This window comes from Panthera tigris, chromosome B4 (assembly GCF_018350195.1).
Source record: "Panthera tigris isolate Pti1 chromosome B4, P.tigris_Pti1_mat1.1, whole genome shotgun sequence".
Lineage (NCBI taxonomy): Eukaryota > Metazoa > Chordata > Mammalia > Carnivora > Felidae > Panthera > Panthera tigris.
The window spans coordinates 76,323,506-76,346,042 of record NC_056666.1 but is presented as its reverse complement, the minus strand read 5'-3'; the positions used below and the strand labels follow the sequence as shown (position 1 = coordinate 76,346,042).

The 22,537-nt window shown below is 41.8% G+C and overlaps 1 protein-coding gene across 6 annotated transcripts in view; it reads left to right on the top strand.

Moving 5' to 3' along the window:
- The window catches only part of FAM186A (family with sequence similarity 186 member A), a 75,842-nt gene that overhangs the window by 50,957 nt on the left and 2,348 nt on the right, over positions 1-22,537 (top strand). For 3 of the 6 annotated variants that reach the window (XM_042992261.1, XM_042992265.1, XM_042992264.1), the window contains 5 exons: positions 469-7,696; positions 13,452-13,644; positions 16,378-16,529; positions 18,124-18,306; positions 20,352-20,454. In XM_042992261.1, coding sequence (XP_042848195.1) covers positions 469-7,696; positions 13,452-13,644; positions 16,378-16,529; positions 18,124-18,306; positions 20,352-20,454 — 7,859 coding nt within the window. Of the gene's footprint in view, positions 1-468; positions 7,697-13,451; positions 13,645-16,377; positions 16,530-18,123; positions 18,307-20,351; positions 20,455-22,537 lie in introns of those variants that run through there. The other 3 variants (XM_042992262.1, XM_042992263.1, XM_042992266.1) reach the window with 3 other exon arrangements.

Here is a 22,537-nt window from a genome sequence, read left to right as displayed (position 1 = left end):
GTCTTTTTTTTAAGATTTTATTTTTAGGGGCACCCATGTGGCTTAGTCAGTTGAGCATCTGACCCTTGATTTCAGCTCAGGTCATGATCTCACAGTTGTGAGACTGAGCCTTGCATTGGGCTCCATGCTGAGTGTGGAGCCTGCTTAAGATATTCTCTCTCTCTCTCTCTCTCTCTCAAAAAAATAAATAAATAAAATAAAAATAAAATCTTTTTTTTTTCTTTTTCTTCTTAAGTAATCTCTACACCCAACATGGGGCTCAAACTCACAACCTTGAGATCAAGAGTCATATGCTCTATAGACTGAGCCAGTCAGGTGCCCCATTGGAGCCAAAGCTTTCTGATGAATCTTTATCCTATACTTATCCATAATTTAGGCTAAATTCCTAGGCTTTAGCATAGATAGAGCACCACACAGAAGAAGAAATGCAATCTCATTATTTTATGTTTTGTGGTTTTTTTCCTCCAGCATCTAGAGGTACTCTATGGAAATCTTGGAAAGAAAGGGTTATAAAGCGACCTGCAACAGCTCATGCTTTAAGACCAGATCAGATGATTAGTGATGAATTTGCAACAAATACAAAGGTTTCAGAAATCCAAGATATGCTACAGGAACTCATAAACACTGCAATGTTCAATAAATTGGAAAACAATGCTATTAAATATATATCATCAACAATAGTAAACCTTTCTAAAGCTTTGAAAACACTGAATGATGAAGTAAAAGTTTTTATCCTCCAAAGTGCTAATATGTATACAAATGAGACAAGTGAAAAAGAAAAAGAACTCTCTCTGAAAATAATACGAGATCTCAGTGAACAAAATGAAATACTTCAGCAGAAACTTCAAGATGCAGAAGAAAAATATGAACAATTTATTCAGTCCAAAGGTATTGTAGAGCAACAACTACCTACAGCATTACCCACATCAACCTTGAAAGCGTTGCCTGAGCTTTCTCCACAATCATCCATTGCCATTAGCAAAACTGACATAGAAGACAGTATGGAAAATATTTTGGCTAAAGAATTTGAAAACATTATAGACGAGGCCCAAACCCAAGAGACCAAAGCCTTGGGGATCCAGTGGGACTCAGCATTTTCATATACAGCCCCAGCTGAAATGACCCCAGATTTAATTGAACAGCAATACCCTTTACCTGAAAAAAACCAAAAAGAGTCTTCTGAAGGTATCACTGAAGATAAGGTGTCACTGAAGAAAGATGATGACCAGTATCAATCACAGAAGAAAAAGCAAATTAAAGGCTCATCTATGGATGAAACCTCTGGATCACATCTGAGTGATGATAAAGGTAAACAGAAAGAGACCAAACTTGATCATGACTTGGAGCTACAGGCACTGGAAAAGAATAGAAAAGAAATGAAATCCTTTTCTGAAGCCAAACCAAAGTCATTTGCAGAATCAAAAAGTCGCTATGTCCCTACTGATTACCCTTCTACTGACACAAAAAGACAAAGTGGCAAAAGTGGAACAGGTCGTATGTGGGAAAGACTCAGGAAGGTCAAACCTGAATATTCACATGACAAAAGCCAGATTTCTTCAGAGAATAAAGAAGAACCCACCACTGAGTCAATGGACAAAGAGAGCAAAAGTGAGATGAGTAGCCAAGAAGAGCAATTCAAATTGACTGAACTTGGTTATTCCTCTGAGAAAATGAAAACAAAAGGGAAGAAACATCAGATCTCTCCAAGAACCACCACAAGCAAAGAGGGGAAAACTGAGGATATCATAGTCTTAGCCAAGAAATTCAAGTCTCCTGAACTTGTTAAATCACAATCTAGGATAGCAAAAGAGACTTCGGAATCTATGAGAGTTCTAGAAAGCCCAGATGGCAAAAGTGAAGAGAGTAACCTAGAAGAATTTCAAAAAGCTATAATGGCTTTCCTAAATGAGAAAATTGATAACATAGGAAAGCCTTTGGATAAAAAGGCTGTGCCAAAAGAGGGGTTATTATTAAAAACAGCAGAGGTCGAAAAATTAGAAATCATAAAGGCAAAAATGGAGGAATACTTCCAAACTGTGGCTGAAACTGTGGCAAAAATCTTGAGAGAATACAAAGATATAAAAAATGCAGGACAAGTTGGAGAGAAACCTATGAAACGAAAAAAGGAAGTCTCATTTATGCCAGGATTGCATTTTCAGAAGCCAATTAGTGCAAAGGCTGAAATTAGCACCTTACTCTCATCTAAGAGCATGGACCCATTAATTGACAATTTAATACAAATGATCTTGACTGAAATAGAAGGTGAAAGAGATGCTCTAGTAGCCTCAACAGTAGGGAGACACCACAAGGAAAAGGAAAAACAGAGGTGGGATGAATATTTGCAAGAAGGTCAAGAAAAAGTATTTGGTGAGGGTCTCAAACACCATTTGCAAGAGGAAGGGAGTTTCTGGAAGAAGAGCCATGAGCTGATAAGTAAAAAATTGGAGAAGGAAGAGTCATGGCTCCAAGTGAAGGAGAGAAAGCAAAGGCAACAGAAGCAGAAATGGTGGCAGGAAGAGGAAGCATGGAAGGAACAACAAAAACAGACTAAGCAAGATGACGAGCAAATGCAAAGAAAAGAGAAAGAATATCAGAAGACAAAACAGCAGCAGCTGGAGGCATGGAATCAAGAAATGGAAGAACAATTGGTACCCCTGGAGGAGGAGGAGGAGGAGCAGATGAGGCCAGTTCAGAAGGAACTGAGACACCCGAAGCTAGAAATAAATAGGGAGAAAGAAGAGAAGCAGAAGCCAAGGAGAAACATAGAAGACCATGGAAGGCAGAAGCAGAAAAAGACAAAGGATCAGAGGAAGATCAATGAGAAAAATTCTGACACACTAGAAAAGATGCTCATCCAAACTTCAGTGACAGTGTCTCCCAAATGGAAGAGCATACCGAAAGTAGCATCCCAGTTACACCAAAGAAAAGCGTTCCATGGACATCTGAAGACATTAGAAAATTTTGCTGACGGAAAGCACCCTATACCAATCACTCCTTCTCCATCGACACAATCGCCATCACCTGGGGCCTTTCCAATTTCTGGACAGTCTCCCACAAAGACCCTCACTCTAACTCCTCAACAGGCCCAGGAACTGGAGATCACTATCACCCCTCAAAAGGCCAAAGGACTAGGCATCACTGTGGCCCCAGAACAGGCCCAGACACTGGGGATCAGTCTTACCCCTGAGCAGGCCCAGGAAATGAGCATCACTGACACTCTTCAAAAGGCATTGGGGATCACTGTCACTCCTCAACAGGCTCAGGCACTTGGGATCCCTCTCACTCCTGAGCAGGCCCAGCCACAGGGGATCACTCTCACCCCTCAGCAGGCACAGGCCTTGGGAATCACTCTCACCCCTGAGCAGGCCCAGGCACTCAGGACCACTGTCACTCCTCAGCAAGCCAAGGCACAAGGGATCACTCTCACCCCTCAGCAGGAACAGGCATTGGGGATCACTTTCATACCTGAGCAGACCCATGAACTGGGGTTCACCTTCACTGATAAGCAGGCACAGGCACATGGGATCACTCTCACCCCCAAGCAGGCCCAGGAATTGGGGATCACCCTCACTTATGACCAGGCCCAGGCACTGGGGACCACTGTTATTCCTCAGCAATCTCAGTCACAGGGGATCACGCTCACCCCCGAGCAGGCCCATGAACTGGGGTTCACCTTCACCGAGGAGCAGACCCTGGCACAGGGTATCACACTCACTCCTGAGGGGGTCAAGGCACCGGGCATTACTGTCACCCCTGACCAAGTACAGGAAATGGGGATCACTGTCACCCCTCAGCAGGCACAGGCACTGGAGATCATGGTCACTCCTGAGCAGTCACAGACACAGGGCATCACTCTCACTTCTGAGCAGGCCCAGACACAGGGGATCACTCTTACCCCTGAGCAGGCACAGGCAGGGGGGATCACTCTAACATCTCAGCAGGCCCAAGCACTGGGAATCACTCTGAGCCCTGAACAGGCCCAGACCCAGGGGATCACTCTCACCCTTGAGCAGGCCCAGGCACTGGGGATCACTCTGACCCCTCAGCAGGCACAGGCAGGGGGGATCACTCTCATCCCTCAGCAGGCCCAGGCAATCACTCTGACCCCTCAGCAGCCCCAGGCACTGGGGATCACTCTCACCCATGAGCAGGCACAGGCACAAGGGATCACTCTCACCCCTGAAAAGGCCCAGGCACAGGGGATCACTCTCACCCCTGAGCAGGCACAGGTACTGGGGATCACTCTGACCCCTCAGCAGGCACAGGCAATCACTCTGACCCCTCAGCAGGCCCAGGCACAGGGGATCACTCTGACCCCTGAGCAGGCCCAGGCAGGGGGGATCACTCTCACTCCTCAGCAGGCCCAGGCACAGGCGATCACTCTGACCCCTGAGCAGGCCCAGGCAAAAGGAATCACTCTCATCCCCAAAAAGGCCCAGGCACAAGGGGTCACTCTGACCCCTGAGCAGGCACAGGCACAAGGGATCAGTCTCACCCCTGAAAAGGCCCAGGCACAGGGGATCACTCTCACCCCTGAAAAGGCCCAGGCACAGGGGATCACTCTTACCCCTGAGCAGGCCCAGGCACAGGGGGTCACTCTGACCCCTGAGCAGGCCCAGGCACAAGGGATCCCTCTGATCTCTCAGCGGGCCCAGGCATGGGGGAACACTCTCACCCCTGAAAAGGCCCAGGCACAGGGGATCACTCTCACCCCTCAGCAGGCACAGGCACTGGGGATCACTCTGACCCCTCAGCAGGCACAGGCACAAGAGATCACTCTGACCCCTGAACAGGCCCAGGCACTGGGGATCTCTCTCACCCCTGAGCAGACCCAGGCACAGGGGATCTCTCTCACCCCTGAGCAGGCCCAGGCACAGGGGATCTCTCTCACCCCTGAGCAGGCCCAGGCAGGGGGGATCACTCTCACCCCTCAGCAGGCCCAGGCAATCAATCTGACCCCTCAGCAGGCCCAGGCACAGGGGATCACTCTCACCCCTGAAAAGGCCCAGGCACAGGGGATCTCTCTCACCCCTCAGCAGGCCCAGGCACAGGGGATCACTCTCACCCCTGAGCAGGCCCAGGCACAGAGAATCACTCTGACCCTTCAGCAAGCCCAGGCACAGGGGATCTCTCTCACCCCTGAGCAGGCCCAGGCACAGGGGGTCACTATGACCCTGGAGCACACCCAGGCACGGGGGATCCCTCTCGTCCCTGAGCAGGCCCAGGCCCAGGCAATCACTCTGACCCCTCAGCAGGCCCAAACACAGAGGATCACTCTGACCCCTGAGCAGGCCCAGGCACAGGGGATCTCTCTCACCTCTGAGCAGGCCCAGGCACTGGGGATCACTCTGACGACTCAGCAGGCACAGGCACAGGGGGTCACTCTCACCCCTCAGCAGGCACAGGCAATCAATCTGACCCCTCAGCAGGCCCAGGCACAGGGGATCACTCTGACCGCTGAGCAGGCCCAGGTACTGGGGCTCACTCTGACCCCTCAGCAGGCACAGGCAGGTGGGATCACTCTGACCCCTCAGCAGGCCCAGGCACAGGGCATCACTCTCACCCCTGAGCAGGCACAGGCACTGGGGATCTCTCTCACCCCTGAGCAGGCCCAGGCACAAGGGATCACTCTGACCCCTCAGCAGGCCCAGGCACGGGGGATCACCGTGACCCTTGAGCAGGCAGAGGCACTGGGGATCACTCTCACCCCTGAGCAGGCAGAGGCACTGGGGATCACTCTCACCCCTGAGCAGTTCAAGGCATTGGTGGTCACCCTCAGCCCTGAGAAATACCAGGGCTTGGGTTTCATACACACCCTTGAGAAAGTTCATGCGTGGGAGTCTCCTCTCACTGCATCACAGGCCCAGAAATTGGGTGTCCCTATCACTCCAGAAAATGCCTGGGTCTCAGCTGTCACTCTTACCCCTGAACAGACCCAGGCTTTGGGTGCCCCTCTCTCCTTAGAACAGGCTCAAGCATTAGGTATTTCTCTCTCTCCAGAACACTTCTGGGAATCAGATAAATCAGACAAATCCCATGTCTTAGGATTTCCCCTTACCCTTGAGCAAGTCCAGCCTTTGGGAGCTCCCTTCATTCCAGGACAATCCCATCCCATGGGGGTAGATGACCTAAAATCAAGAGCACCTCTCATTAATGAACAGCTCTCACCACTTGGGGTCCATCCTCTTTTAGAACACACCCTGAAAGTTGGGATTGTGCCTGTTACTGATAAATCTGTCACACCAAGTGCTCCTCACATTTCTAAGAAGTTACCCACATTGGATCCTTCCAGTCTTAGATCACTTCAAAAATTGAAGGCTTCTGTCCTTCCTAGGCAATCCCCAGCATCTGCTGCTATTGCTGAGAAATCCTCTGCATTGGAGGTCTCTCCTATTCCTTTGCAGATATCACACTCTCCTCTCTCCCAAGTCCCTGGTAAATCACTAGGAGTGAGAATTCGTTCTGAGCCTGGGAAACTCCTTGCACCACAGACTTTTCCTTCCTCTAAACAGACCCTGTTTTCTAAAGGTCAATCCACCTCTGTTGAGTTTGTAGTACCAGAGGTCCCACTGACTCCTGAGAAATTTCCCATAGCTGAGACCCTGCCAACTTTAGGGCAGCCTCTTACACTGGAGACCCTTCTCGGCCCTCAGCAGTTCTTTTCCTCTTGGGGCTCTAGGACTCCTCAGCTACCTCTGATATCAGAAGCCCCTCTGGCCTCCAGGCAGCCCCTTATATCTGGAGTCCCACTCACCTCTGCACAGATTCCTGATCTCTTGGCTCCTCTTTCTCCTAGGAAGCCCTTGGTTCCTGGAACCTCTTCCATCCATGGGGAGCTCCTGGAACCTAGACCCTTAACACTCTCTGAGCAGCCCCAGGCATTCCAGCCCGCTGCTACCTGTGAGCAATCTCACTATCTACAAGCCCCTTCTCCCCTTGGGCAGCGTCAAGCTTCCCCACTGTGGATCCCTCCCACCCCTGGGCATCTTCCAACATTATGGACCTCTCCAACTCCTGGAAAGCCCCTGAAAGATTTGTCCTCTTCTGTCTCCAAGAAAAGTAAGGAAAGATTGGCAATTATTTCTTCTCTGAAACCTAATTCAGCATTTGTTCATCCCAGTGCTACTGATTTCAAGGTAACTCAAGCCCCTTTCACCACTAAGAAGTTCCAAATATCAGAGGCGTCTGACACTTTGGAAGAAATCCCGATATGCCATGATCCTATTGCCATGGAACAATTTAGAACATTTCAGTCCTATCTCACCAATTACAGGACACCAGTATCACAAACCCCTTACATTCCGACTCTCATGAAGCCTGTAACATCACTACCCTCTCTTACGACTAAACTACCCAAAACATCACAGATCTCATCTTCTGAATGGGACCAGAAATCCAAGTTCCCCCCTATAGACAAGTCCTGGATACTGACTTCAGTTTCAGGTACCAAGAAACCCAAGATGCTAGTGCCCCCTTCCACTCCCCAAGAGCTCAAAGAGCAGAGATATTTTGTTGATGTAGAGGCTCAGAGAAAGAACCTGATACTCTTAAATCAGGCCACAAAAGCTTCTGGACTTCCTTCACAACTACACACAACAGCTAGGAATCTCATAATTGAGTCACTTCATATGGACACAGTTCGGCTGGGATACTTATTCCGCAAGTACATTGCTTACAGGCTGATCCAGCGTGCAAGGTAGATGTAATATTGGAGGTTCAGTTTTCTGGTTTAGTCCTGATTTTAAATATCCTCCCTTCATTGCTCTATAAGTATATACATGTTTGTCGGATTAGATGTTCTAAAATATTCTCTCTCTTTTTTTTAATTTTTAATGTTTATTTCCGTTTGAGAGACAGAGAGAGACAGAGTGTGAGCAGGTGAGGGGCAGAGAGAGAGGGAGACACAGAATCTGAAGGAGGCTTCAGGCTCCGAGCTGTCAGCACAGAGCCCGACGAGGGGCTTGAACTCACAAACTGTGAGATCATGACCTGAGTGAAGTCGGACACTTAACCGACTGAGCCACCCAGGAGCCCTTCTCTCTTTTTTTTAATGCTTATTTTTGAGAGAGAGACAGAGCGTGAGTGGGGGAGGGGCAGAGAGAGAGAGAGACACAGAATCTGAAGCAGGCTCTAGGCTTTGAGCTGTCAGCATAGAGCCTGACACGGGGCTCAAACTCACAAACCGTGAGATCATGACCTGAGCCAAAGTCAGATGCTTAACCAACTGAGCCACCCAGGTGCCCCTAAAACATTCTCTTACAGAAGGTCTGTGGAATGAAGCCTATTTAAGATAGCAAAAGGAGATATATATCTTTTTGGAAATAAAAAATGTTATATGATCTATTTCATCCATTTATATCTCTAGCAGAGATGCTCAGATATATTTTGTGGATCATGATTGATCTCCAAAATATCAACTTCAAAAGCTTAAAAATGCTTTTAGTTTTTCTAAATTTCTTTCATCTTCTTGAGTTCACCAGAAGATGTATGATTCTTAAAATGGGAGATGGCAGGTTATATACAAGGTGTTGCCATGGTAACCTTGCTGCTGAAGCAACTTGGAGGAAACAGGTCCTGGTCCTGATTTTTTAAAATTGCAAAAAAAAAAAAAAAAAAAAAAAAAAAAAAAGATCGCAAATATAGGGGTGCCAGCCAACTGGTGGCTCAGGCAGTTGAGCATCTGACTCTTGATTTCAGCTCAGGTCCAGGTCATGATCTCATGGTTGTGAGATCAAGCCCTGTGTGGGGCTCTGCACTGAGCATGGAGCCTGCTTAAGATTCTCTCTCTCCTTTTCCCTCTGCCCCTCCTGTGCTTGCACTTGCAAGTGTTCTCTCTCTCAAAAACAAACAAACAAATAAAAATAAAAATTGCAAATACCAGAAATAGGTCAGGGAAAGCGACAACTGTCCTGCTATCCTTAGCACTTATGTTTGAGATTACCAACGTATTAATTTGGGGATATCTTTTACCTAAAATTACAAGAGGTCACACTAAAACCTATACTAGAAAGGGTTATCATCAATTACAGGAACAACTTATGCCATTTATTTAACAAATATTTATTAATGCCTACTATGCGCCAAGTATTGTATTAGGTGCTAAGGATACAGTAGTGAATAAAGCAGACAAAGTACCCTGTTCTCATGAAATTTATACTTTTAAGGACTGAATTAATTTGAGACTAAGGATTGGAACAGCAAGATAAAAGAGACTTATTCAAGATATAATCAGAACTTTTCATTTCAAAGCATAAGTAATCAGATTTGTTGACAAATATTTTACTCTGTACCTGTCTTTGGCGTTCTCTTTCCAGACTGAATAATCCTAGACCTTTTTTTTTTTCCCAGCAAAATAAAAAAAAATATTTAATACACAAAAAATAACAACAGAATCAACAGGTATAAAAGGCATTACACGGTACAAAACCCCAAAAGATACAGAGCTATTAACTTACTGGTGCTTAAAATGACTAGACAAGGACACATGAAAATGTCTCCGTTCCTCACTTAGGGAGCTATACTATTCAAAAAGTTATTTAAAAAAATTTTTTTTAACGTTTATTTTATTTATTTAACGTTTATTTTTTGAGACAGAGAGAGACAGAGCATGAACGGGGGAGGGTCAGAGAGAGAGAGAGGGAGACACCGAATCTGAAACAGGCTCCAGGCTCTGAGCGGTCAGCACAGAGCCCGACGCAGGGCTCGAACTCACGGACCGCGAGATCGTGACCTGAGCCGAAGTCGGCCGCTCAACCGACTGAGCCACCCAGGCGCCCCTCAAATAAGCACAGAGCCCGACGCGGGGCTCGAACTCACGGACCGCGAGATCGTGACCTGAGCCGAAGTCGGCCGCTCAACCGACTGAGCCACCCAGGCGCCCCCTAGGGTGATATTTTAACACTAACTCCCATCAAGGAAGGGCATCCATGCCAGGCAATCTGGTGGAATCTGCAATAAAAGGAGAATCACTGCACTCTTGAAAACGTGAAAACTGATAGACTAAAGGAAATAGAAGTTTTGTAGGGAAATCAAACTTGTTTAATCTAGAATTCTTTGAGGAAACGTTACATGGACAATGAGAAACTAAATAAATGATTTAAAGCTAGTTATATCCCTACACAAGAGGTTATAAAGCATCTACAAAGAAGAGAAACTTTAGATACATTATTGCATTTAGCTTGTGGACGAAGAATCATTCAGGAAGTTCATCCTATTGGCCAAAGTTACACAGCTAGTAAGTAGCAGAGCTACCACATATGAATTCAAAAAGTTCATTTCCAAAGTCCTGTGAGTCTAAAGTACTATACTATATAGTATGGTATAGTATAGAATGCTGCCTTGAAGCAGGAAACTATAATGATTTTATATCCACATTTTAATCCTGCTTGCTCTTAAACACAGACTTTGAAGTCGGGAACACCTTGGCTCAAACTTCCAGTTTTGAATCTCTCTGAGACTCAACTCTGCTGTTTGTAAAATGGATGTGATAATATTTACTTCGAAGAATGGTTGCAAAGATGAACTGAAATAATGTATTTTATTTTATTTTTTAATAATGTATTTTAAATAATGAAACATTTAAATGTAAATTTTAAAACATAAATACAATTTCTAACACAATGATTGACACATAGTGGACGCTCAGTAAGTGTAAAGCACCTTCCCTTGGATTGTGATGCTATATCAAATACTGTAAAAAATATTCCTTAGGAGGGAGGCGAGATTTTATCAATACAAGTGGAATTTTCTAAGAGAGTGGGAACAAAAGGTAAGAAGATTTGAATGGCCATGATTCTAGAGAGGGCATTTTAAATAATTAGATACTTCAGCAGTTACTACTAGACTCAGTGTTTACATTAATAAAATTAATTATCTTTAAAAAGCCATGAACAGGGGCGCCTGGGTGGCTCAGTCGGTTAAGCGTCCGATTTCAGCTCAGGTCACGATCTCGCGGTCCATGAGTTCGAGCCCCGCATGGGGCTCTGGGCTGATGGCTCAGAGCCTGGAGCCTGCTTCCGATTCTGTGTCTCCCTCTCTCTCTGCCCCTCCCCTGTTCATGCTCTGTCTCTCTCTGTCTCAAAAATAAATAAATGTTTTAAAAAATTAAAAAAAAAAAAAGCCATGAACAATAGGGGAGCCTGGGTGGCTCAGTTTGTTAAGCTTCTAACTTTGACTCAGGTCATGATCTCACTTTCATGAGTTTGAGCCCCATGTCGGGCTCTGGGCTGACAGCTCAGAGCCTGGAGCCTGCTTCAGATTCTGTGTCTCCCTTCCTCTCTGCTCTTCCCCCACTCACGCTCTGTCTCTCTTTACCTCAAAAATAAATAAACATGAAAAAAATTTTTACAAATCCATGAAAAATAATTTCTCTAAGCGTGAAATGAAACTATGAACTTTCTGAAGTTTCCAAGAATTCATTACTGAATTATGATTTTAATATGAAGTTTAAATGTGATTTCAATAAGGAAGAATTATGGAGAAAATCTAAAAGACTGTGTGAATAGACAGAAAAATAGTAGGAAAGATCTGGTGTGAAAACCAAGGTTTATTGGAGAGATATAATGCATAGCATAGTGATTACAGTCAACAATATTGTATTATAAACTTAAAGTTGCTCAAAAACCAAATCTTGATTGCTCTCCCCACCCCCCAAAAAAAGATACTTATGGGATGTGATAGAGGTGTTAGCTAAGGTTACAGTGGTAATCATATTGCAATATAAATGTATCAAATCAACACATTGTCCACCTTAAACTTACACAATGTTATGTCATTTGCATCTCTTATATATACAACATATAACCATCATATATATATGGGAACAATGTTATTTGTAGGAATGGATATGGTAGGCATTCTGTAATGCGTGTAGAGAAATGATTAAAAACATGTGTAATAAGGGTGGTTATAGGAGCAAAAAAAATCATAAGATATGAAAAAAATAAGGCTATTGGAAAATAATTAAAATTAACCAATTAATATGGAGTTAACACATTTAAGTATTAAATAATCCATATATATAGTATGTTCTGAGTTACTAATTATAGCCCACAAGAGACCTAAGAGTTATTCTGTGTGTGTGTGTGTGTGTGTGTGTGTGTGTGTGTGTAAAATACATATATTCAGAAGAATATCTGCAATGGGTTATCATTGCCTACCCTCCTCACCCCACCCCCCAAAATCCAAACTTCTTAACGTGCCTTTTATGAGCTTTCAGAAGCCAGCAATTTCAGTATTGTCCTCCACTGTATCCTTTCACAGATCTATGGTCTAAAAGTCTCGGAATACTCACCACTCCCAAAATATAACTCATTTTCCTGCCTTTGTTTATAGTATTCCCTCAATTCCTCCTCCTCTTTCCCTAAACTTTAGTGACAGAAAGATTTACCTGAGAATTTGTTTAAAATACTGATCCTGAACCCTACAAGATTTTGATTCAAGAGGTCTAGGAAAGCACCCTGGAATCTACATTTTCAATAAGCACCACCACCACCCCATCACCCTGCCCAGATGATCAGTTCAGGTGATCAAGGTCCACATTTTGAGAAATATTGGTATCGTGGAAAGAGAAAAGATCTGGGTTTGCTTCCCCAATCTATTAATTACGTAACTTCGAAAAATTACTTAACTTTTCTCAGATTGCTTTTCCTCTCCTATAGAACAGAGATGGCAAAACACTATCTGTTTAAGAGACACAAACTTGGTGGTATGCATTATAGTAAAGAGAGAGTATATTTTTATGACTCTTCCTCAAGATCCTATCTAACAACTTCCTATGAGGTCTTCTTTATTCCTCTTGTTAGTATGAATTACGCTTTCCTTTGTGCTCAAATAGCATGTTTATAAATAAATAAATAAATAAATAAATAAAATTTTAGAGAGCGTGCAAGTGGGGGAGAGGGGCAGAGAGAGAACCTTAAGCAGACTCCACAGGTGGAGCCTGATGCAGGGCTTGATCCCACCCACAACCCTGGGATCATAACCTGAGCTGGAATCAAGAGTCAGACACTCAACCGACGGAGCCACCCAGGTGCCCCAGCATTTTTATATTTCTGTTTAGCCTTATTTCATTCTATTTGACACAGTTAATTTATTAGTCTCCTATTCTGGCTTGTAAGTGCTTTAAAGGCAAGGACACTGTCTTTCTCATAACTGTATCGAGTACCTTCGATAGGTCTTATCAGTACTAAAGTTTTAACATAATAATAAACAACACTACTGTAACACTAAAAAACTCCAGAGTTAATGAAAACTTGACCATCATATAAATTTTTTTGAAAGTTTAGTCATGTAACGAACCAGATTAAGGTCTCATTAAGCAAGCCTCCCACCCCTATCACATCCCTCTCTACTTACTACTGATGAGAACTGAAAGTAACTAGGTTCAGGTTTGCTTAAATTAGGATCAGTAGTTATACTGATCTCACTGTTGTTAATTTTTTTTTTTCAAGAAACAACCTAATCAGGCGATTACAAGTGATCAAAAACACCGGGAAAGGTTATGAAACCCGGAACCTCTACATAATGCTGAGCAGAATTGATGAGTACCAGAAAAAGGTGATGCAGGTCTGGACCAACAAGCAGAAGTCTTTAGAGCAGAAACGGAATCAGTGCCTGAGGAAAATGATACTCCTATTTAGCCAGGTATCTTATTTTCTATTCCTTCTCCCAGTGTGTTGTAAGAAAAATGGAAGTGGTAAGCTTTGAAAATAACATTTACCTGGAGATACTGTGTATATTAGTTTCCTAGAGCCACTGTAACAAGTTACCACGAACTTGATGCCTTAAGACAACAGAAATATATTCTCTCTGTTCTGGAGGAGAGTTTGTGGAATCAAGATGTTGGCACGGCTGGTTCCTTCTGAAGAAATTTGTTCCATGCCTCTCTCCTAGACTCTGGTAGCTGTCAACCACCCTTGGCATTCCTTGGCTTGTAGCTGCATAGATCCAGTCTCTGCCTCTGCCTTCTCATGGCCTTCTTCCCAATGTGTCCTATATCTTCTTTTCTGTCTCTTATAACACCATGTATCATTGGATATAGGACCCACCTGATTAATCCAGGATGATCTCATCTTGAGGTCCTTAATTACATCTGTAAAGACACTTTTTCCAAATAAGGTCACATTCACAGATTCTGGGTGAATATATCTTTTGAGGGGTTTACCATTCAAGCCAGCACACCATGACCTCAGTGGAAACTCTTAAATTGACAACAGGGATGCTGACTGGACTCCCTACATGGGAAAAAATTAGAATTGGGGAGACTTCTAGAAATGCTCAACTCCTTCCTAGTCAACCCACATCTACCAGTCTCTAGATATAAAACCTCTTAAGTCACCACTCTCCAACAGATTCATGATGGTTACTTTTCTCCTCAAAACTATCAGAAAGCAAATTTTAATAGCATGAGTCAATAAAGGAGATAAGAGTTTACTGAACTTGCTTACATAGCACCACACACAGAATCTGATCCTGTTAAACTCTGGCAAACACTCATTATGTCCCAGAGCCCCTCTGAGATAACCATTAGTATGCTTTTGGGGGTGACAGTGGCCTTCCAGAAAGTTACAGGGCTGAGATTAGAATTATTTGTTCTGGGACTACATGCTCAAAATGGAGTTCTGGAACATTCTTGGAGTTCTAGGACTATTTTATATCTATATATCTTTTTCTTTCACTAAATTCATTTATAAAATTACTTGCTACTTTTTTTTTTGATTTTTTAATCTTTATTTATTTTTGAGAGAGAGACATAGTGTGAGCAGGGGAGGAGCAGAGAGAGAGGGAGACACAGAATCCGAAGCAGGCTCCAGGCTCTCAGCTGTCAGCACAGAGCCCAACACGGGTCTTGAACTCACCAGCTGCGAGATCATGACCTGAGCCAAAGTCAGATGCTCAACCGACCGAGCCACCCAGGCGCCCATATATTTTTTTTAATGTTTATTTATTTTTGAAGGAGAGAGACAGAATGCAAGCGGGGGAGGGACACACACACACACACACACACACACACACACACACACACACAATCCGAAACAGACTCTAGGCTCCGAGCTGTCAGCACAGATCCTGATGCGGGGCTTGAACCCATGAGCCGTGAGATCATGACCTGAGCTGACATCGGACGCTTAACCAACTGAGTCACCCCAGTGCCCCAAATTACTTGCCACTTTAAAAGATACAGATTTCTCATCATAGCCTGATCCAAATTAGACATAACTTTCCAGGACAGCTACTTTTTAAATATCAAAGCTCTCTGATTAAAAAAAAAAGAGAGAGAATGGGGCGCCTGGGTGGCTCAGTCGGCTGGGCAGCCAACCTCGGCTCAGGTCGTGATCTCATGGAATGTGAGTTCGAGCCCTGCGTCGGGCTCTGTGCTGACAGCTCAGAGCCTGGAGCCTGCTTCAGATTCTGTGTCTCCCTCTCTCTCTGACCCTCCCCTGTTCATGCTCTGTCTCTCCCTGTCTCAAAAAATTTAAAAAAAAAAATTAAAAAAAAATTAAAAAACAAAAAGGATATTTTGGACAGTTTTTGGTTTAAAAAACATGGCCAATGTAGATGGAATAAAGCAAAATGAGCTGGCAGTGTCAAGAAGTGTCTAATAGGAATCACAATATCTAGAGCGCTTCAGAGGATGAATAAGGGTCTGTGATCAGGGAATGCAGGATCTAGATGATGAGGTGATTATTAAGGCAGAAGAAGGGAGAGGGAAAAGCAAAAGGGAGAAGAGGATACAAGTGAATAAATACCTTACAATGCTCAAGAGTTTGGTTCTGCTAACAGATCGTGCAGGTTCAAATCAGCCTCACCACATATTAGCTAGGAGACTTTGGGCAAGATCTAAAATTTTCTGAGCTTCAGATCTCTATGTGTAAGACAAAGGTAACAACAGTACCCACCACCACATAAGGTTGCTGTAAATGCCAAATGAGTTAATATATAAAAAGCATGTGACATTCAGTAAGTATTCAGTAGGTGTTATCATTAGCTTTGCATACCACTTCACAATATATGGGGTGCTGCCATAATACATATTATCTTATAGAACACTCACAGCAACCCTGTGTCATTATCCTTGTTTTAGAAATAGGGAGAAAGAGGTTAAAGTTAGCAACTAACCCAAACTCACAAAGCTAGGAAATTGGAGGGGTAGGACTATAGCGTATGCAGGTTTTTATATAACATAGGTGCCTCCTCTGCAATTTTGTGTTGGAGGTGAAGGTGTGTTTGGGAGGAAGGGAGAAAGAGGGTGGAGGAAATGGATTTGTAAATCCATGGAAAAGAAGAGTCACCGTTTAGCTAGGGCCAGCTCAGATCTTCCTAAAGACTCTTACCTTTTCTCCCCATGGTTTCCTTTTCTGATTTATTTATTTTTAGCTTCAACAGACGTATAAATTGAATCTTAGTCAACCTATCCCTTGCATCATCGACAAAAAGCAGATACCTGCCTCTACCAAATCTGTTCAACAATCATTCCTAGAGCTGTTAATAGAAGAAGACAGAAAGTCTGACACATTGAAGAAATTTCGGTATGTGGTAGGAAAGACTGACATTAAACCTTCTTTGGACGACATGTGGGACCTCTTGCTTTTTTTTTTTTTTTTTTCCTGTCCAAGAGCTTCTCCTTCCCCTCAATTATGATGTGGTACAGTGGAGAGTCTAAGGTAGTATTACTTTTCTTAGCTAATTTAACAAGAGGCTTACTTACATATATTTCTACTTAAATATTTAACATCTAATTTTGAGTTCCTTTTTTTAAAAACTGATGCTGGTCTGCTCCTTGCCTGCTCTTTTCCAGGGGTGATGTAAGTCCAGTTTTCTTTTTAGTGACTCCCCTTCATAACAATTTCAAGATTGGGGCTCTCTTGCCCCTACAGGTGACATGACAATAATGGTCCTGGAGGGAGACAGACTGATGGCATCCCTTCCTTATAATGTTTGGGTGCCTCATCTCACATGCATGGGCTTACTCCAAAGATTCAACTAGGAGTTTAATTTTCCATGTCATTAATTGTGAATGCTAAAGACTTTAACTAAATCATTGGATGAAGCAGAACTTTTTGAATAAAGTGTTAGAATTCTTTTCCCATACTTTCGAACTTATATCTAACTGAATCATAACTAGTGTCAATAGATTTTTTCAGATGAAAGGTTAATTTCATTAATCATATGAGGACATACATTTATAGATTTGTGGAACATTTGTTAATTTGTGATATTCTACTTGAATGTGAATTGTTTTATTTTTGCCCACTTAATTCAGTTCAACTTTAAATTTAAATTAAATTAAGTTAATAAAGCTGGTCTTGCTAAAAATTGAAGCTTATTCTTTTTTTTTTTCAAAAAAAATTTTTAACGTTGATTTTTGAGACAGAGAGAGAGACAGCATGAACAGGGGAGGGTCAGAGAAAGTGGGAGACACAGAATCTGAAACAGGCTCCAGGCTCTGAGCTGTCAGCACAGAGCCCCATGTGGGGCTCGAACTCACGGACCGTGAGATCATGACCTGAGCTGAAGTTGGCCGCTTAACTGACTGAGCCACCCAGGCGCCCTTTTTTTTTTTTTTTTTTTCAAAAAAAAAATTTTAACGTTTATTTTTGAGACAGAGAGAGGGAGAGCATGAACAGGGGAGGGTCAGAGAAAGAGGGAGGCTTATTCTTTATTATGAAACAAATTATTTTAACACAGAATGAAGAAACTTAGGTTACTTTTTTCCTGTTTTCCATTTTTTTTTTTTTTTTTTTTTTAGAGAGAGAGAGAGAGAGAAGGTAAGAGCTTTGGGAAGGAAGGGGGAAAATGTTGATGGGAAAAAAATAGTCTCAATATGGTTTACATATTCTATGAAGCTAAGAAGGTAGTTTTAAAATAGATCACTAGGTGAAGTCATGGAAATGGAAATGCAGCTTTTGGTGAAGAAAAAAAAAAGCTATTTTAGCAAATTCTGCTGTTTTAATCTCTCTCTCAGTCAAAGTGGGCGTAACTAATGTTCTTCAGTGCCAGAGAGGGCATCATAGGACAAGGTGGTGGTGAAGAGAAAAGGGGAGAATAAGAGTCATGCATTTTGATTGAATATGGAGCTCAGGAGAGTTTGGTGCTTCCAGTTAGTGCTCTCTGGTTCTTTAGACAAGAAGACCAAATGGAAGCCATCTGGAATGCTGATCTGTCGACTTCAAGCTACCCAGTAACAGAGAAGACATCAATACATTCACTCTGGGCCCAGCTGGGTGGGTACCCAGATATTCCTATGCTACTCCAATTAGATGTTCAATCTACCTTCAGAAAATCTCTTGGATCCATTAAATCACAGTAAGTTAAGGACTGGGAGAACTCTGGTAATTGGGCCTTTGGTCATATACCTTCTGTTTCCCTACCTTGACCTTACCTTATAGCACCAGGGAATTACCAAAAGTAGGTGCTTGGTATAAAGTTAGACATTACCTTTTCCAGGATGCTGTATTAACAGAATCCTGGTTACAGGATGTAACCATTTGAATCTTTTTTCACTTAACATAACTCCTATGAAATTCATCCATGTTTTTATGTGTATTATTAATTCATTCCTTTTTATTTACTGACTAGTATTATTCCATTATATGGCTGTACCACATTTTTTAATTCATTCATCAGGTGAAAGACATTTTAGTTGTTTCCAGTTTGGAGCCATTATAAATAAAACTGCTATAAAAATTCATATACAGGTTTTGGGGTGAATGTAAGTTTCTACTTCTCTTAGATAAATACCCAGGAGTGGGGTTGATGGGTTAGATAAGCATATGTTTAACTTTTATAAGAAATTGCCAACCTTTTTTCCAAAGTGACTTTTCATCTCTGTATTTATTCAGTGGGGCTAGTTCTTGTCCTGCCTCTGGATGAAAACCTAGATGGTTCTGTGACATTTCCGATAAGTTTTCAGTACTATGTTTATCTGGTTAGTAAAATGTCCAGAACCATGTACAAGTAAAACTTGGATTTTATTTTAAAGTTGAGGTTTCTCCTCTCTTCCAGCTAAGACTATTTATTACAACTTAGAGTCAGAGAAGGAGGATATGAACAACTGCTTTTTTCTGCCCTACTGCTTCTCACTTTCCCAGCTTGCTACTATGGGACCCTTTAGGAATTAGAGGTCTTGGAAGGAAGAAGAGAGGGGGTAAATGGAAAGTTCTTACTATCACTGTTGCATTTTCTAACATCAGTGCTTCCTGGATGTGGCAGATTTTTAAAGCTGACTCATGAGGTACTTTGATTAGTTCCTTGGAGATCACCACACTGGAGATCTCTTATCTGCAGATTTCTTGATCTTGTCAAATATAGTTTTATCCCAACTGGTTGTTTACATCTGTGATACTTCCAGCTTCTCTCTGCTGAGATGTGTTTGCATATTTAGGCATCCCTTGCAGACAGAACCCATGACAGCCCTATGCCATCTTTCTTGGGTATACATATGCATAGATGTGGCCCACATCTAGTCTACTGGAAACAGTGGGCCTTTCTTTGTCCAAGTAAACTCTGAGGTTGAAGGCTTATCCCAATGCAGCAGCAGCCTCCTCTTTGCTATTAGTACAGCTAGCCAATCAATCACTGCCTTAGCTTTTTTTTAGGTATTGAATCAGGCCCCATTCTATTGAGCCTCCAAAATGCTGTGATAAGTTCTTGGAGTGGAGAATGGGTAGGCATGCTCTCAAAATCCTCTTCTCCTTGACCATTTCATACTCTGAGTATGAGTTAGAAGATTAAGAGTCAGTTTAATTAATATTCAACTTTATCCAGTCAACCTGAATTTAATCTGACAACTTTTTCATTGTGCTTTGTCAAAACTTTCACTTTGATATTCTACCACATACAAAATATGTATTAGGAGTCTCTAACTTGTTTAGTTAGATGCCTGAAAACGTTCAGCGTAAGAGGTGCTGAAAACAGTGAAAAAAATTAAGACATTATAGGAAATAGGAGAACTGAAGTCTTGGAATTTTGCTATTTTTCACTAAAAATAGAAATATAGACAATATACACTTTAAGACATCTTAAGTTAGTAATAATGGGCACTATATGATCAGTTACTACTTGCCATGCTCCCTTTTTTTTCCTCACTAGAATCTCTTCAAGGTCTTCCTCCCCCCAAAAGGATTATATTTATTTTACTTTGTGAAAATTAAAGTACAAACCAAGAGAATTTCTTTCCCTCTGGTTTTAGTTATTTCTACCACTCCTTAGAGCTCAATTTAAACAATTATTCTTTCTGATCTGTCTTCTCTAATTCCTCCTATGTGCTCCCATAGCATCTTATAATTAAATAGTATCCTAGCACTTACCATTCTATATTGTGCCTCATTATTTTCCTCCCCTGATTTCAGACATGTTTTGGAGAAATTAGCTGCCTTTGTGCTGAACTGCCACTACCTTTGCTCTGCCTGCTTTCCCTTCAAAAATATTTATGGACTACTTACTACGTGCCAGGTACTATACCTAGGCACCGAGATACAATATGTGGGAAGGGCTCAAGAGATCATAGATGACAGGAAGAAGGAAAAATTTGTGCAAAATCTAGGGTCAATACCATATTGCTTCTTTTTGCTTTATCTCCTTAAAAAAACAGCAACAAAAACTAAACTAAACTAAATAATATTTCCCCCTACTCCTCAGTTCCTTTTCTTCCTATTTCCAACAGAAGTGACTAGAACTAAGATTTTTTTTTTCTCTTCCTGTCTGGATGTGTTATGTGATGCTTGGAGCTACTGCAATCTTTGGCAACCCTGAGGTGATAACCACAAGATAAAAAGACAATACACCAGGAATTACAGAGAAGGAAAATAAATAAAACCCTGTCCTTGATGACATCTAATTGCTAGAACAACCCTGAGTATATGTGCCTCTGGGCTTTTGTTAAGTGAGCCTTTGTTTGGTCAAGGATTCTGTTGCTTATAGTCATGTGAGTTTGAAAAGAATGTGTAAGCTGCTATTGTTGGATAAAGTAGTCTAGAGATATCAATTATATCCATTTGATTAATGGTGCTGTTGAGTTCAACTATAACCTTAATAATTTTCTGCCTGCTGTATCTGTCCACTTCTGACAGAGGAATGTTAAAGTCTCCAACTACAACAGAGGATTCACCTGTTTCTCCTTGCAGTTCTATCAGTTTTTGCCTCATGTAGTTTGATGCTCTGTTGTTAGGCAAAACAGTAAGGATTATTAAGTCATCTTGGCATATTGACCCCTTTCTCATTATAAAATACCCTTCTTTATCCCTGATAGCTTTCCCTGCTTTAAAGTCTAGTCTGTCTTAAATTAATATAACTACTCCTTTCTTTTGATTAGTGTTATCATGGTATTTTTTCCCTTCCATTTACTTTTAACCTACATATCTTAATATTTAAAGTCAGTTTTTTATAGACAACATATATTTGGGTCTTGTGTTTGGATCCACTCTGATAATCTCTGTCTTTTAATTGGCATATTTAGATCATTAACGTTTAAGATGGTTATTGATATAGTTGCATTAATATCTACCATATTTGTTACTGTTTTCTATTTATTGCCCTTGTTCTTTAGTCTTTCATACTTTTTCTGCACTTTGTAGTTTTGAGATTTTATAATTCCATTTTATCTCCTTTCTTCATTTAAACTTTTTTTCATTACTTTTTCAAGTTGCTGCCCTAGACTTTGCACTATACATTTACAACAAACCCATGCCTACTTTCAAATAACACTATACTGCAAGTGCCTTATAATAACAAAATATTCCTAATTCTTCTCCCACTCCATCCCTTGTATCATTTCTGTCATCCATTTAATCTATACATTAGCATGCATATATCATTGAATACATTGTTATTATTACTATTTTGCACAATTTATTATCTGTTAGACCAGTTAAGAAAAATAAAACCTTTTATTTTTATTTATTGCTTCTCAAATGCTCTTCCTATCTTTATGTAGATCCAAATTTCTGATTTACATCATGTTCCTTTTTTCTGAAGAATGTCTTTCAACACTTCTTGCAAGGCAGATTTACTGGCTATAAAATTCTCTCAGTTTTTGTCTGAGAAAATCTGTATTTTTTTCTTCACTTAAAAATTTTTGCAGGGTACAGAATTCTAAGTAGGTAGTTTTTCTCTAAACACTTAATTTTTTTTTAATGTTTATTTATTTTTGAGAGAGAGAGAGACAAGTGCAAGCAGGGGAGGGACAGAGAGGGAGGGAGACACAGAAGCCAAAGCAGGCTCCAGGCTCTCAACTGTCAGCACAAGAGCCCAACGTGGGGCTTGAACCCATGAACCATGAGATCATGACCTGAGCCCAAGTCAGACTTTTAACTGACTGAGCCATCCAGGCACCACTCTCTCAACACTTTAAACATTATACTCCTTTCTCTTGCTTGCATGGTTTCTGAGAAGTTGGATGTACTTTTTATCTTTGCTCCTCTGTAGGTAAGGTGTTTTTTCCTTCTGATTTCTTTCAAGACTTTTACCTTAAATATGATATGCCTAAGTGTGACTTTTGGGGCATTTATCCTACTTGGTATTATCTGAGTTTCCTAGT